Source organism: Toxotes jaculatrix, chromosome 3 (assembly GCF_017976425.1).
Source record: "Toxotes jaculatrix isolate fToxJac2 chromosome 3, fToxJac2.pri, whole genome shotgun sequence".
In the NCBI taxonomy this organism is placed as follows: domain Eukaryota; kingdom Metazoa; phylum Chordata; class Actinopteri; family Toxotidae; genus Toxotes; species Toxotes jaculatrix.
The window spans coordinates 18,699,380-18,715,707 of NC_054396.1; the positions used below are offsets into that span (position 1 = coordinate 18,699,380).

General features: G+C 40.6%; 1 protein-coding gene across 2 annotated transcripts in view; it reads right to left on the reverse strand.

Annotated features, from left to right (window-relative positions):
* kaznb (kazrin, periplakin interacting protein b) overlaps positions 1–16,328 on the reverse strand; it is a 55,478-nt gene that overhangs the window by 8,253 nt on the left and 30,897 nt on the right. The window contains exon 2 of one of the 2 annotated variants that reach the window (XM_041033785.1): positions 13,794–13,901. In XM_041033785.1, coding sequence (XP_040889719.1) covers positions 13,794–13,901 — 108 coding nt within the window. Of the gene's footprint in view, positions 1–10,937; positions 11,138–13,793; positions 13,902–16,328 lie in introns of those variants that run through there. The other variant, XM_041033786.1, reaches the window with a different exon arrangement.

The following is a 16,328-nucleotide window of genomic DNA, read 5'->3' on the forward strand; positions in this document are numbered from 1 at the left end:
ATTCTTCAATAAATCTTCTAAAATATACCACCATATACCATTTTTTAAAAATAATGTTTTAACCTTAAAATACAGTCCTTGGTTTTAGTAGTAGATCCTTGTATATTTCCACTCATATAAGAAATTAATAGGTTTTTCATTGTTCATGATTTTATATCATTAAATTCAGTGTTTCAGCTTAGTGTGTTCACATTTGCTAAAAAGCACTAAGCACAAAGTACAGCTGAGACTGATTGGCATGCCAATAGTTTTGCACTTAGTCATAAACCCAAATACTGAACAAGCTGGAATTAGACCACTCTAGCCCAGGTGCTAGAGTGTCTTAAAAGCACAGCTAAAAAAGCTTAATTGTATTCAGATCCCGTTAGGCTCATGTAGACAATGTAAAATCCAAGGGTTAGTGCATGTAAGGAAGTATGTATGCGTGTGTTTGTGTGCATGCGTGTGTGAATGAGAGAAGGTCTCCGCAGGCCTGCAGCCAGACGTGGGGCTGCAGCAGCTCCGATAAGAGAGGAAGGGACAGTCCATCGGTCTCTGTCGACTCAGGACTATGGAAACACACAGGGCAGCTCTTGCAGAGTTTGTTTCCCCGAGAGAGCAATCTTTCACGGCCTTCTTGCAACCTAAATCTGCTTATTCATCTGTTTACCTATAGTCTCTCTTATATTTGTCACAGGGAGCCCAGCTGCTGCTTTTGATGCCGCTGGACAGAAGTGTGTATTTTTGAGGTGCTTTGTTGTGTGGGCTTAATCTTCAACTCCAAACAGGCTGTTTAATTCATCAGATGGACTCGCTGTGATGTGAAGGTTAATCTCGTTGTTAGCTGCCACACAGAAGTTGGGTTTAGTAATTCAGAAATTCTTAGATGAGCCAATTTAACCATTTTCCCTCTTTTACAAAGAATCTCTGAATATTTCAGGTGCTTGGTACAACGGAAGATCACATATGCTGTTTGATGCTATAAAAAAATGGGGTGTCAAGTCATGATTGACAGCAATTGACTTGTGATTGAGTCGGGAAGGTGTACGGGCAGGACCTCGATATCTAGACTCAACCCACCGATCGCTATTGCACAGACTCTGGCTCTAAATGACGTCATCAGTGCCTGTATCCAGGATGTTTTGGCTTCATTTTTATACAGTGGCAGGAAGTGGAGACATGTTGCCCAGTCATAGCCTGTGTGCCACATTTAGTCTACTGCCAGTCAATTAAAAACTGTGTTAGAACTGCGTCTTTAGGAGTATTTACAGCAAATTTAATGAGAAATGTGTGTAGAGAGAAATCAATAACAATTTAATAACACAATTCTCTCAAATCCAATTTTGCAATTATATTTAGCATCAACCCCTCAACCAATAATATACCCAGACCCAAAAACATACACACACACACAGGCCACAAATTCCTTGACATCCACTTATTCTTCTTTAAGGTTTAATGCCTGAAATTGGGGGTGAAATCGCAACAAAGAAAACTTCCCAAGATCTTCCAATCTTCCTCGAACATATGTCCATTTCACATCTAAGGAATGTGTGAGGGGACCCAGATAGAAAAGCTGCCTCACTGCATGCTGACTTGAGTTATAGCTGCATCAAAGGAACTGGCAGACACAAACCATCTTCCTATAGATAATTTACCTCCACATACACAATTTCATGCAATCTAAAAAAGCAATTTAAATTGACAGGAGTCATATAAACCGTACACAGACTTTATGCTGTTATCATCTGGGCTCTCTCAGCTCTGACCCTTGAGTGGGTGTGCAGTGAGCCTGGCCAAGCTATTAGAGTCCTCCCACAGAAGAAGAGAAGCCCACTCTTCTTCCTACTCAGCAGTGGCCCATTCAATTAACTTCTCGCCCAAGCTTCCAATTAGAGTGTCCATCAAAGCCAGTCAGGGCCAGACCATCACCTTGTCCCCTTCCCACATAGCAGAGCTGCCACAGGCCAGCAAACGCACACATACACACACATACACACACACACATAGAGTTGAAGAGCGAGAGAGCAGTCACTGTTGGATGATTATTAGACTTGAGTGAAAGCAGAGGCTCAATTCTCTCCCTGCAAAGGTGAAGTAAGGCCTGGCAGTGTGTGGATTGGTGGTCAAAGACCTGAACTAGTCTCCTCTGAACCATATGCAGGATTAAAAAGGCCCCATTTATATACTTGAATGATCAAAGATGCTAAATGTGAGCTGTGTTGGAATATTGAGTTTGGATGAGAGGTTAAATTCAAAGCTATTGCTCTTGTTGCAAAAACCCATCCTTTTTTAAAAGTAGTTCCTGACTATCTCAGTGCATCCAAACTGTACTTGGTTTTGATTGGTTCCCATCATTAAACAATTTCTTTCCAGTCAGGCAGTTTCACAAGTGAACTGACAAACTCCTGTAAAGCTCCACTCAGCAGAGCTGCCTGATCTGAGCTGCCTGACAATTCAATATTCTGACTTTTTATTTGAACTTTTCGAGGCTTTCAGTCTTGTATTAATTCAGTGTACGCTGGATTAACTGAGAGTCAGTTAATCCAAATTACTATATATATGTGTGTGTGTGTGTGTGTGTGTGTGTGTGTGTGTGTGTGTGTGTGTGTGTGTGTGTGTGTGTGTGTGTGTGTGTGTGTGTATGTATAAACTTGCTTTGCTTGAAAGATGCCTTGAAATAATCATTATTTAATAATCAAAGCAGTTGCCAATTAGTTTCTGTTGATCAACTAATTGGCAAGGTAGGTGGTCCAGGTGTTTATTCAGGTCCTTGTTGGAGCCTCAGTGTCTGCCACCAGACCTCTGCAGGTAATCAAGATCATTACTGCCTGCCTGGTATTTGACCTTCTCTTGGGTTCTCTGTTCACTACTGTGGCTCCCTGTTGCTGCTCGCATCCAGGTCAAAACCCTGGTGCTGGCCTACAGGGGAGAGAAGGAAACTTATCTTTGCTCCCTACGAGCCCTGGACCAAACCCGACACCCCAGTTTGACCATTGTGCTCCTCTGCCTTGGGGCATTTAGCCCCCCTATCCCTCAGAAGACCCTGTGGTTGCTTATCTCAGTCAAAGCACTTCTCTGTTCTGGCTCCAGTATTCAGGAGAGCGGAGACACTGCCCATTTTACGTCACAGGCTAGAAACCCACCTTTTCAGGCTATGTCTTAACAAGTCTTGCTAGCACTTACTTACACCTTGTTAATTAAAAACAACAAATAAAACCTTTTAATCACTTATACTGTTGCACTGAACATGCTTAGTCATTTGTTAAAAATGTATACAGTCCTAGTTTTAGATGATATATAGCTCTTTCTCCTGCTTTTTCTGAATGCACTCTGTAAGTTGTGTATTGGACAAAGAGCATCTGCCAAGTCAATGCAATGTAATTGATTATTTTATAAAAAAAAAATGTCCGTTAGTCTGGATAGTTCACAGACCTTGTGAACAATTTTTTAAATGACGCGAGCACAGAGCAGAAATCTGAGGAAGAAATCTAGACTAGATAAAGTACCTCTGTTAACAGGAGAACAAATATGTTTGAGTTTTTTTGTTCGTTTTTTTCATTTTGTAATTTCAGTAAAATGACCATTTACCTTCACTACAGGAAAATTTTCTGTGAAACATTATGAAAACCTCTGTTTAAATGGACTATAGTCAACCTGAAAGCAAAACCATCAAAATAATACGGGATGACTGAGAAAGGTGTCAGAAATCTCTGCAGTGACAGCAGCCAACTGTTCTGCCCTGAGGAGTTACGATGTGCATGGCTGTCATTTTTCCACCTCAGTCTCCCTGACAATTCACATCTGTGTAATTTTATTTGGTATAGAGGTTCCACTCAGCTATTTCTGTCCAAGACAAAGCCAGAGGCGATGATGCTGCCTGTTCCTCTCCTCTAATCTCTCAGGTACAGTAACTGATAGCTGGATAACAAGGTCATACATTATTTCACATCTTTACTGCAGAATGTAGACATACAGCACTGTCATAACTGTCCTCTTAAAGCAATATTCTTAACAAAAGACTCCTGTGAACAACCAAATCATATTAACATTGTCTTGTTGGATACTGGAGGAGTCAAGAGCATGAAAAAATGAACAACTTACCTCCTTGCCCTACTTTATCTGATCCATGTACCTTGAATTTCTGAGCATTCAGAAGGCTTTAACAAATGACCAAAACATGGCCTTTTGGAAACAAATGCTTTAATCATTTCCTTATATTATCATCTCCTGAAAGTTCTCATTTATTTTGCAGCAGTACTGACAACTACAACATTGTAACGCTTGTTAAAGACAGTGGTATTGAATGTTATCATAAACAGTCAACATGTTTAGGTATAATATAGTATAGTATTAGAATTCATCTTTAACTGTGAGTTTCCCCAGTAATTTGGAAATAAAGCCTGTTTGCTCCAGTTGACTTTTCATTGTTTTCTGCTTCCCTATGGGCCCTTTTGCTTTTGGTGCACAGCAACAATATGCTGTCTATGAGGTGGGTGGGGTAGTTTTGTTGTGTGTGGTGGTGGTGGTGATGAAAACAGTAATGGCTTTCTACAGAAAGTGCTGAGGGACGTTCTGCTGTAGCATTGCAGGGGGTTCAGCTAATAAAGCAGGACATCAAAGCAACGTCATTTAATGGCACATTTCTCAAACAAATTACTATGCAGCAAATAATTAAATCAGCAAACATAAAGACACCTATATCAAAGTTTTCTTTAAATAAAATTATAAGCAGTATGACAAATGTTCACAGGGGATGCCGAGGGGGGTAAAAAAAAAATAGCAACACAACAAAAGCTTTTCTGTAACTCGCTGATATGAGCAGAGCTGTTTTAAAATTCTTCCTCAAAGCCTCCTAATAAGCTATTCTTTCATAAGCTCTTCTTACTGATAAACTTTACCCAGAATTAACCAATAAATACATCAAAAACTATTTTCCAAAGACAGCGACCTGCTCAGAGGCTCCATGTGAAATGGGAAACATTATGTGTGTACCTGCAATGCAGGTGACTGTGTTGACTCAAACCGTCAGCCTCCCTGAGGGCAAGTGAGCATGTCTCTGTATCTGCTTGTGAGCTAAATGATAAGATGAGCACTGGCCCAAATTAGTTCCTGCTTATGTTTACCTCTGTGACACAGTGAGTCACGTCCTTCTGAGTTTCATACCTCAGTGAATAATTTCCACAAGAGCATGGTTACTACTGCAGTACAAAATAACATGAATTCTAAAGTCATAGCCAGAGAATAAGAATCAAAACCCCAGGTACAGAGAGTGTCTGTTAAACTAAGCCTTTTGCATTCAGTCCTGCACTGTAAAAGCAGTATTAACGATGATGGCTGGACAAAAAACAAAACATGTAAAAGTACAAAAATACACCAACAGCTGCACGAAGACTCACATTAATGCTCACTTTCTCAATGCCTTGGTAAGCTATAGAAACAAACTTCATTACATATTAGATAGTTCTGAAATGTTACATCTACAGGACTTTTGCCAGATTAGTCTGTAAATATAAACATAAATTAAATTTAAACTAATTTAAATATAAATTAATCTTTTATGTTTAATTCATCAAATGCAAGATGATGCAGAGATGATAAGCCAGTTCATTTACTATATTCATCATTATATTAGTACATGCAGTGAAGCGTCTTCTCTTGTTGATGCTGGACTACTTGATTTCTGTTTGTGTACGTGTGCTTGTTGGTGTGGGTGTGTGTGTGTGTGTGTGTGTGTGTGTGTGTGTGTGTGTGTGTGTGTGTGTGTGTGTGTGTGTGTCTGTTCTAACAGCTGGCTTTTTCTACATTGTATTATGAGAGGAGCATATGTCTGCTGAGCTCTGGCCTCCACTAATTACAGTATAAAGATCAGTTGAGATTGTCCTGGGAGAAGACAGCAGTCTGCTTCAGCTCTTGATTAAACACATGGTGCAGGTAACACAGTAGCCTTCACAAGCAGTAAAAATAGAGCCTGGATGGACTGAAATAACCCATGCAAATAAGGCATTGATGATTGTGCGATAAGCCTCATCGTATTAATAATCCGTGAAGTTTTTCTTCAAATGACACTTTCTTTCTCAAGAGCATTAAGCTGCACAGGGGAGAATATGTTTTATATTGCATGGATAGCAGGTGTCAGTGCAAACCATCAGTTTCGAGTATGCTCTTGCATCTGGTGTCTTACCCTTTGTTTGTCGCAATGAGAGCTCTAGAGACGGCAATATCAATCTGACAGTCGGCCTAACAATACTGGCTGGATAGCCATAAAATTCTGTTACACCATGAGAGTGACATTTGTGGTTTTAGTTATAATGTGCTGACGACTGTTGGGTGGGTGGTCATGAAAAAAATCCATGTATCCTGTAAATATCAGCATGTTAGCATTGTCATTTTGAGCATTTTGCCACACTAGCATTAGAATTTAGCTCAGTGCGGCCTGAAAGAGCTGCTAACTTTTGTACAACTATTCCAAATTCTATGAAACAGATAAGTCGTCTTACAAAACTTCATATCAGAAAAACGTCTGTTTGGAGTTTCCCCTCGAAGAAACATCCTGTGATCTCTGTTTACAAGTCTAGACGAAAGGACGACCCAAGCACTCTTTAAGGATTTATGAAAGAATACCGTCAAATCTGCACCAAACCCAAATCTGACAGAAAGACAGAAGGGAGGGAAAGAGGGAGAAAAGAAGACTCAAGACTGAGAGTATTCACAAATAAACACTTCACTCTGTTAGAGGCTCCCTTCTGAGTCTCAAATCACAGGGAGGTCGGGTGGGTGGCAGAGGTAGGCTGCAGCGATTAAGAGCATATTTAAATAATCAGCAGAACTATATTTAGCATCTTTATTCTTAATTTGTACGATAGTCACAGTAGGAACTTGTGCAGTAAAGGAACAGAGGTTGTATTAACATGTGTGGGCTCCACTGAGTCAAATTTGACATGCTTACGCTACAAACAGCAGTAAAAGCAGGGACAAGCCTCTATCTCATATAGCAGGAGAACGAGAAGAACCATTTCATTCCTGATGCCTAAGACACACTGAGACTCCAAGCACTGTACTTTCTGCATCCTGAAAAGGCCCTGCATGTAAGGGTCAGGTCCATTTCCCACTCAGGGTATTACACTGCGTCTCTATAATACATATGGGCTTCAATAATGCATGTTGCTGGCTCTCAAAGCTACCTGACCAGAGTATTCACCACTTAATGGTAATTCAGCATGGTCAGCAGACAAAACATCACTCTATACTCTTGAGCACATCTATAAAATTCATATTAGAAAGTTGGTCATTTAATATTTTTTCCTCTGAAAAATACTTTACATACTGGGTTTGAAAACACATAACAAGCTAATATGGTTGAAGCGTACGTGTTTGGGTCACAGGAGCAGATCAGATTCCATCCAGCAAACACGAGGTCCTGCATATTGTTTGTACATATGTATATTTTTGTTGACGCATATATCCCTGTGCATGTGTGCAAGTGTATGCGTGTAGAGTATATCTGTGCGAGTATACAGTATCTATTGGGAACAGCTTCCATTAATTAATTGCCTGTGGGTTTACATTGCAACTGAGGTCAGCGAAAGGATGCCAAGTGCAGATAGCTGTAATTGATTCACACGTTTATTATGTGCAGATTGGGCCCGTCGCCCAGGACATGCCACTGGAAGAGCACTGAGAACATAGACAAGGCTATTTAGATTTCTAACACTGCTGTCAAGAGCTGCATTTTGAAAAACACACCCTCACTGTCACTTGACACCGGTATCATTCACTGTGCATGGGTTTCGTTTACATAAAGTTAATTAGCCAGTGATTTAGCAAATTAACCTGGGTGACACGGAGACTCCGACTAGGAAACAGAGAGCTTTTTGATTTATGTCGACAAAGCAATGATAATGAGGTGACTTTGTACAGCAGCAATAGTATTTATGATCACTGGATATCCTGATATTCATTTCAGTCACTCATGACGACCCTTGGCTCCACCTTCTTATTTCAGCCAATCAGTGTATTAAATCTTGCTCTGACTCAAGTATTGGATCGGTTGCCAAGTCCCTTGCTCAGCTCTGCGAACTGAACTCTCACACACTTTAACTGACATACCTGTAACCTGTGCCAAATGTCTGAGATCAGGAAGGTGTAATGTTGTGTGACAAATTCAGGAGGTACTTTATGAAATCACGCTACAGACATTTCTGTGGACAGCAATGTGTGAGGCTGACATTTCATATTTTATGTACTTTAAAGGAACAGTCTGACATTTTGAGAAATTCACTTTCTCATTGGCAGAGAGGTAGGACAGAAGGTCAATACCACTCTCACATCCGTATGATAAATATTTAATTGGAGTCAGGTAAACTTAGCTTAGCATAAAAACTGGATACGGGAGGAAACAGCTAGACGGGAAACATAAAGTTTTAAGACTTCGATTAAACAAAAGACATTTAAAATTTTTATTAGTGAGCCTTAGAAGCAGTTTTTTTTTTTTTTTACCTTTGGACAGAGCCAGGTTATCTGCCTCCCCTTGTTTCCAGGCTTTATGCTAAGCTAGGCTAACTGGCTTCTGGCTTTAGCTTAATATTTACCCTCCAGACATAATGCTATCAATCTTCTCATCTAACTCCAGGGCAGAAATCAATTACATGTCATAAACATGTTTCCCCAAAACGTCAAACTATTCCTTAAATGAATTGGACTGTTTGCTGTTAATTCACTGTTATTAAGTGCAACAGTACTATTTGACCAAATCAACATAAATGGAAGTCACCATCATGCTACCATGTACAGTGTGAATAAATGGCTCACAAAGACTTGCTGACAACCCTGAGCCTTCATGGACACGTGGCTGTGAATCCATAACGGTTGACACTGGAACAAGGCCTTAGTATCTAGATAACACCAGACTAATCAGCAAAGGGAGGCGTCCATGACATCGACCAACTTGAACAGTCCACTGAGGAGGAAAATGCCACAGGGCACTGTTTTGTTTTGAATCTTTTGTGGGGACTAAACATCTGTCAGAAACAGCAGAAGCTGCTCTGTGGAGAACTGGAAATCTGCATGATTTGATACATGACCTCCCTCATGTCCTGGGGCATGACAAAATAATCCCACAAGCTGCATGTGGCGCCTGTTCCGCAGCTGCTACCGAAGCTTTTATATATCAAACTTTAAAAGCCTCACAGAGGAGTTTAAACCATGTAAAAATATGACAATAAATACCTGCTCTGTGCTTATTATTATTGAGAGTTACACTTGTGGAGATAATGAAAATAATAATAGCCCTTGATTAGCTAAGCTTAGCTTGAATAGAGCCTGTGTGCAGCTAACACAGAGACTGAATATAAATGACACTATAAAAACAAAACAAAACAGCTTTATGCTGTGTATGAAGATGTGCCACATGCTGTCTCTAGTGGTCTTGGTCAAGGACTGTGTGGAGTGTGACGCTGACGGTGATGGTGCCATCTGTCTCTTGCAGGGCAATCGGTCAAACCCATAATCTTCTGCAATTTTGAGTGCCGGCCTCAGGGTGCACAGTACATGAGCCATCACAGAAGTCACGCAAAACACAGTGGGATCGAACTCATCTCTATTCATTCATTAACCACCACAACACACATGAGTGCAAATGAATGTGTAGATATATACACACACACGCACAAACATCTGAGCTTATGACATCTGAGCAAAGATAAAGATAATTTTTCAAAGACAGAGCCTCTTCCCATGGGGTTCAATCCAACTTAAAGGGCTTCAAAAAGCTTCTCTTCACATCTTCAATCAACTATAATGCATCTTCAGTTAGTACATTGTCTGGTTCCTACATTACTCCAGACACAAGAGCCAGAGCAGTTATTATTGTCCCTTGGTGCTATTTTCTCTCATGCAAGCTTTAGTATGTCTGCTGAGCTACTGAAGTCTGGAATACTGCACAGTATCTGACCAAATACCACTCCATTCATGCTTATAGAAGATTAACAGATTACCATGTTATCCATATGAACATGTCATATCTAGGTCAGTATTTAGTTCTTATCTTAAGTAACACAATAAACAAGTCTAGGATATAGTACAGATAAATAAATCAGAGTCTGCATTAAAGGGCTGTACCAAAGAGCTCATGTACAAAAATAAATCATGTAAAATAACCCTCAGTGCAAATTGTTGTAAACATAATGAACATACCATGGTGGTAGAAGTGGTCAGACTGTTAACACTGTGATTGTAAATTGAATATCTTTAGATTTTGGGCTGTTTGTCTGAGAAAAGACAGTTTAAGACATTAACATGGGCTCTTGAGAATTTTTCACTATTTGTTGACATTTAACTTTTTCACTATTATTATTATTACTATCATTATTATTAGGACTAATGTATTAACATGTAAGAAGCATTTTAGTGTCGCAGGTGATAGAGGTTGGGCTAATTATGACTACTTTGAATATTGTTTAAAGTTTAAAAATGCCTCAGATTTGATAAACTGATCATGTGTTTCGAATGAAAACTCTTCATCTGCAAAGCAACTAATGTCAATAGCTGTCAAATAAATGTGGTGGACTAAAAAGTCCAAGATTTCCCTCTGAAATTTAGTACAACAAAGGTGCAAAAAGTAGCATCATATTTAAAGTACAAGTACCTTAAACTTGTACTTAAGTACAGTGTTTAAGGTAATGTTACTGATAATGTACTGTATGTATCACTGATTATTTCCATGACACACACTGGGAGTTTCAGTAATGAAACAAGCTGGCTGTGATACTCAAATTCCTCTCATTCAATCAATGTGGGTAATCACACACATACACAAACATGTACATAAACCCGCTCACACACCACTGAACCCATCCAGTTTCATGGCCTACACTATGCCTCAAACACACACAAAAAACGTCTCCTCTCTCCCCTCTGTTTTTTTTTTTTTTGTCTACCTGCCTCACTCTGTCACTCACCGGCTTTCCCGTCCTCCTTCTCGGACCTCATGTCCTCCTTGGCACAGGCTCCACTCGGCTCCACTGTCAACTGCGGAGTGAGCTCTCATAGCAGGTGAAAAAAATAAAAGAGAACGCACTCACACACACACACACGCATATACGTACAGGCCGGTGCACACCACATGCAAACCAACTGACATAATGCACCACCACAGCCAGCCGCTCCCAGCCCTTCTCGCTGAGGCTCCACCCAGACAGGTTACGAGGAAGTTGTCCCCTGAGAGCCACTCAGCCACATTTCCTGCTCCTTTTCTTTCTCTTTTTTTCCCTCTGAATGTGCCTCTTTTTTCTCTCCCACTCTCTGTACACCTGTTTAGCGACACGCCCAGAGGCTAGGACAACTTTCACCCCACGCCCACTCCTGCTTTTCATCTTTCTTCCCCCATAGTGCGCAAACAACGAGGAGGGGGAGGGGAATACAGACTGTACCACAGGCCCCAGGTAATGAACCAGGTGAGTCAGTGGAGCTCTCACTCCACCTGATGGCTGAGAGCTAGCAGAGGACAGCGTGTGCAATTACACTCACCGACTAAACAGAGAACAATGCACCTCTCTGTCTGAGAGCTATGCGCTCCCTCTGAGTCTGCAATGCCTCTGTAGCCTACATGAGTTTACATTACTCACATCCTGAATGTGAATGTCCAGAGGGGGTAGGAATGTAAACTCTGAATAAAAATACTCTGAGAGTAAACTTCAGTGTGAAGTCACATGAACAAAAACTGCCTTAGTTGTACACAGTCATATTGGATTATTAATATGAGCTCTCCTATGTTATCTTTAACCCTCCAGGGATTTTTTCATGGACTGGTCATTGCTCTCGGGCTGACTTAGGACAGTACATGTCACGTTAGATGGTAAATCGGATGTGTGAGAACACAATTACAAAGTAAATAAGGTTAAGGCTGGTCCAATGTGCCGCTCTGGGCTCTTAAGGCCTGAGACCCTCAGGCAGGTATAAGCAGGTGGTTTGAGGAAAACAGATAAAGCTCCAGCTGAATTAAATCAGGCTGCAAAGCTGGACTGGATATAAACCTATAATGGAATTCTTAGTTTATGAGGACTTGAGTAACATAACTAGCATACTAAAGCCCGAGTGTAAGCATAATGTGTGTGTGTGTGTATTTGTGTGCAAGACAAATTTCAGTTAAACCTCTTGCATTTAAATAAGTGACAGCAGTTCAGAGCAAGCATGCCATTTGTCCTGCCTGTCAGAAGCTGACGTCCGGCGTTTTAGCTCCATCCAAAGATCAGATGTGGTCTAACCAGACACTTGTCACAAGAGGCAATGGATCTGTCAATCACATGCCGACACCTCAAGGGCTACTGGCAGGCTCATTCTCCCTGAGTGATTAGAGCTGAGACAAAAGATTGCAACAACAACTACTCTATGGTGGACACCTCATTTCAAGGTATATAGGAAGTGAACGTTTTTCTGCACTGCCCATTGTTATGATATCTCATAGAGCCAAATAAGTAGAACTTGCATACATAGGAGATATTGTAGATCTACAATAGTAGTATCAGCTCCTTTTAGCTTGTCTGAAGAGCTACAGTATATAATATGAATACAATTTTTGACCAAATGTAGCACTTCATAATTCCAAGGTCATGCTGTAGCCTGCCTCTCAGCTACGCTGAATCTTATTCACGGGCATTGCTTTTATCCTGACAGTTCTTCAGTCTGAAATTTTCCACTCCACACTGTCCTTATTCTTCAGCTTAACTCCCTGTATCACTATGTCATTCATTTGCTTTGCTCACATTAAAGCCAGAAGAAATCTTAAAAGCCTTCTTTTTCTCCTCCGCTGTATTGCTCTCCCCTCTCTCAGCTGCACATGGTTGACCTGTCAGTCTGCATTATCAGCGCTGGAGAGTGTTGATAGAGAGAGGCATTAAAATATTAGCTAGCCTTGAGAGAGAGGAGGAGGTGAAAAAAAAAGATGAGGAGGGAGACTGAAAGCAGCAATGGGCACTGGGAGGAGAAGGAGAATGAGTGACTGAGGTCACCACTGTCGCTGCCCATTGTTGATGGAAATGACATGAGGCTTGTCTAATAGCCGCTGAACGTGTTCTGCCAGCTTCAAAGGGCAAAATTGGATGAAAAGATTGGCATTATAATTACACCACAGACTTTCTGGTTTCGTATCGATGTCGGAACAATAAAGGATAAAAGCTGTCATTATGATGAGAAAAAGAAACGGACACAAGGCTCTTAGATTAAGCAACAATACCCATGCAATCAATGGACTTTATGATCAATACCTTTAGTCGTGTGCATTATTACAGGCTGGTCAGTTTGATTACCACACACGAGAGACTGAGAGAGACTATTATCCTGAGCCACACAGACTCTATAAATTTTATTTCTCAGACTGATGACAGTGATTGGAGAAAATAAGTGGCCCTCCCTGCAATGCAATAAATGCACATTACAACAAAACTCTAGTGCAATAAACTTCAATAAAGCTTCTTTCAGATTAAAGCAATTTGCAGAGTAAAATGCTTTTCGTTGGCAAGAAATCAAGCAAGTCTCACAGTCTTACACCCACGGCTCTGTGCTCCGCATTTGGTGACAAAACATGTGACGTAGCATTGATAAATCAAAGCCTGCAGTGAACAGTAAGGCCCTCATGGCCAGGTACCAAGAACTGTTATCTGATTGTTCTCACACTCTTAGCTTGCGCAGGCCTTTGCTCCAGTGTTAACCTCCCAGTCAAGCTGACAGCTCGGTGTCTTTTAACTGCCAGGATAAATCATTGTAAACACTTCCTGCTGTCACCAAGGCAACACCCTATATTTCGAGCAAACTCGTACCTTTGCCTAGCGAGCAGTCCGGAGTGCCAAAGTCCATCAGGCTGGATATCTCTGTCGGGTAGCACATGTCTGTCACCACTGTCTTCTGTCTGTGATGCATGGATGGCTCTGCGGGGGGGACAGAAATTAACAATGAATACAGTTTCATAGGCATTTAAATCAAATGTTTATACTGTCATCAAAACTTCTCATTCATATTCACACGGCCAGGTTGTTCAAATATGTGAGGCTCTTAATAATAGTGTGCGTGTGCATAAGTGAAGTGCTGGTTTGTAGGGCTGTGCAGCTATAGCAGGCCTGTTAAATCAGATGATTCATTCTGACATGATGTCAATTCAGCACACAGCCCTGAGCTTTCAGACACATTGCAAATATGACTCTCTCCTACAAATCACCACAGCCGTGATCAGCATTTCGAAGCAATAATAACGCACAAACTGAAATACTAATGAAGCATTCTTGTTTCATTATTTTACTATGCCTGGCTAACTCTTTTCTACTAGTTCTTTTATCTTTCACATATTTTCTTCATATCTTCTTTCCTCAAATAAAATCCACCCTTTAATGTTTTTTTTTTCCATTTGTGGAAAAAAATATACATTCAGCTAATGATACTGATAGAGGACTCCTCTGAGCTCCGGGTTTGTCTTCTCATCATTTTCTCTCCTTTCACTTATTTATTTCTTCGCTGAGTTCAGGAAAGAAAATGCATTGAGAGCATGTATCTCTTTTTAAATCATCAAGGTCACCCTATCAACTGCCTTTCCTTTTCTAAATGCTTCACCTTCATGTGAGAGATGATTTTCTTTTGAAGAAGGCTTCAGATCCTGCTATTGATCTGAAATCTGCTCATCTTACACATCCTTCTGAGGCTATAAATGTCAGATTTCATGTCAGATAAAAGCATGACAGCACCTCCTGCACATGAGCAAATGAAGTATTAAACACATGTTCTAGTTCAACCCCGAACCTCGTCCATGAGTACAGCAATAAGCAGCTATCAGGTGCCAACAGCTGTACCATCTGTACAACCACTCTTCCTCACCAATGATCCCACTCCTCCCTCCTCATCTACATATTTGACAGTTTCATTTTCTTGACCGTATGGTATTTATCTAAATCACTGACCTTCCCCTCCTCCGTCCTCCTGACCTGTCGATAACTATTAAGGTGTTGTTAAGCTGACCTTTCCCTCGTTCTTTAATATGGAGATTGGACAGCAGGCAGACTCATGCTCGGCCATTCTAAGGCTGCCTTACTTAGTACCAACAATAATGAGAGAGAGAAACGGAGAGGGTGAAGCCGCTGGAAGTAGGACAAATTCAAAGACAATCTATTCCAGCACTTAGCTGACGGTGTCGGCTCTTTGCACACTTAAAAATAAAGATGTCAATACATAAATGGACGGCAATAGGAACCACTTTCTCAGTCTGGAGACCTTGTATTTAAAATGTACCTGTAAATGTGAGGTATGTTTTAATTATTATATGGGATTTCAGCTGTGTTTGCCTTGTCCAGGTGTGTCTTTCATCTGATAAACACTTTTCACCTTGGTACTTGAACATATTTTGGTTGTCTAAGCTTTTCACTGGTTAAAGAGACCTCCCATTCCCAAGGGGTGTTTTTATTAGTCATAGTCCATTGTATTTCAAGGGGAAAACACTCCTCCTGTCCATGTCCTGAGGAGTGAGCTGTATATCTTCCACTACACTCCTGCCTGGTTGAACCTCTGCTGTGAGAGGTTAAGGGTTAAGGAAATGATTGGGCAGAGCTGTGCTGGGCTATCTGTAATCCAGCTGACCAGACCAAGCAGCACAGGAGCACAAACAACAACAGGCTAATGATTGTGATGTCAACCAATTTTAAAACAATTTGCAGGATTGCAAATGTCTTCAACAGTTATATCATATCACATCTCCATCTCTCAATGAAATAATGCGTTGTTACAATGGTAAATCTGCACTAGGGCCTGTTGTCTGGCATGTTCATATTAAATGGCATTTAAAATTAAAGTCAGCCAAAATGAAACAAAAAATCCATTTTGCTAAAAAAGTCAAGTCAAAGTAATAAATACATTATTTACACATTTAAATTTTGAAGGAAAGAAAAAAAAATGTTGGTGTTCATACATCCTGAAACATTCTTGCAGTCTTCATGCCTCCGGGGGAGTGAGTGGTTGAATGTGTGTCTGACTTACAGTTGAGTCGGTGTTGTGATAATTGTAGCTGCTCTCTAAGGATGAGCTACTGCTGGAATCAAAGTGCTTTAAATTGAGGTATCTTAATATGTATGATTTCTTTAAAATGGACTACCTTAAAAACAAAGATAGTCAATACGTAGTGTGCTTTATATTATAGTATATATTATATTTGTTCATTTATCCTGCTAGTTCTGCTGTCTGATGGGTATCTCCATCAGAACTCCATCCAAAGAAATTCCTTCTTTTATTTACAGAGCCTGCGCACTCACACAGGTGTTTCCATGTCCTCTTGCTGATTAGACCTCCACAGGGGTTGAAGTTGGGTGGAGCTTTGC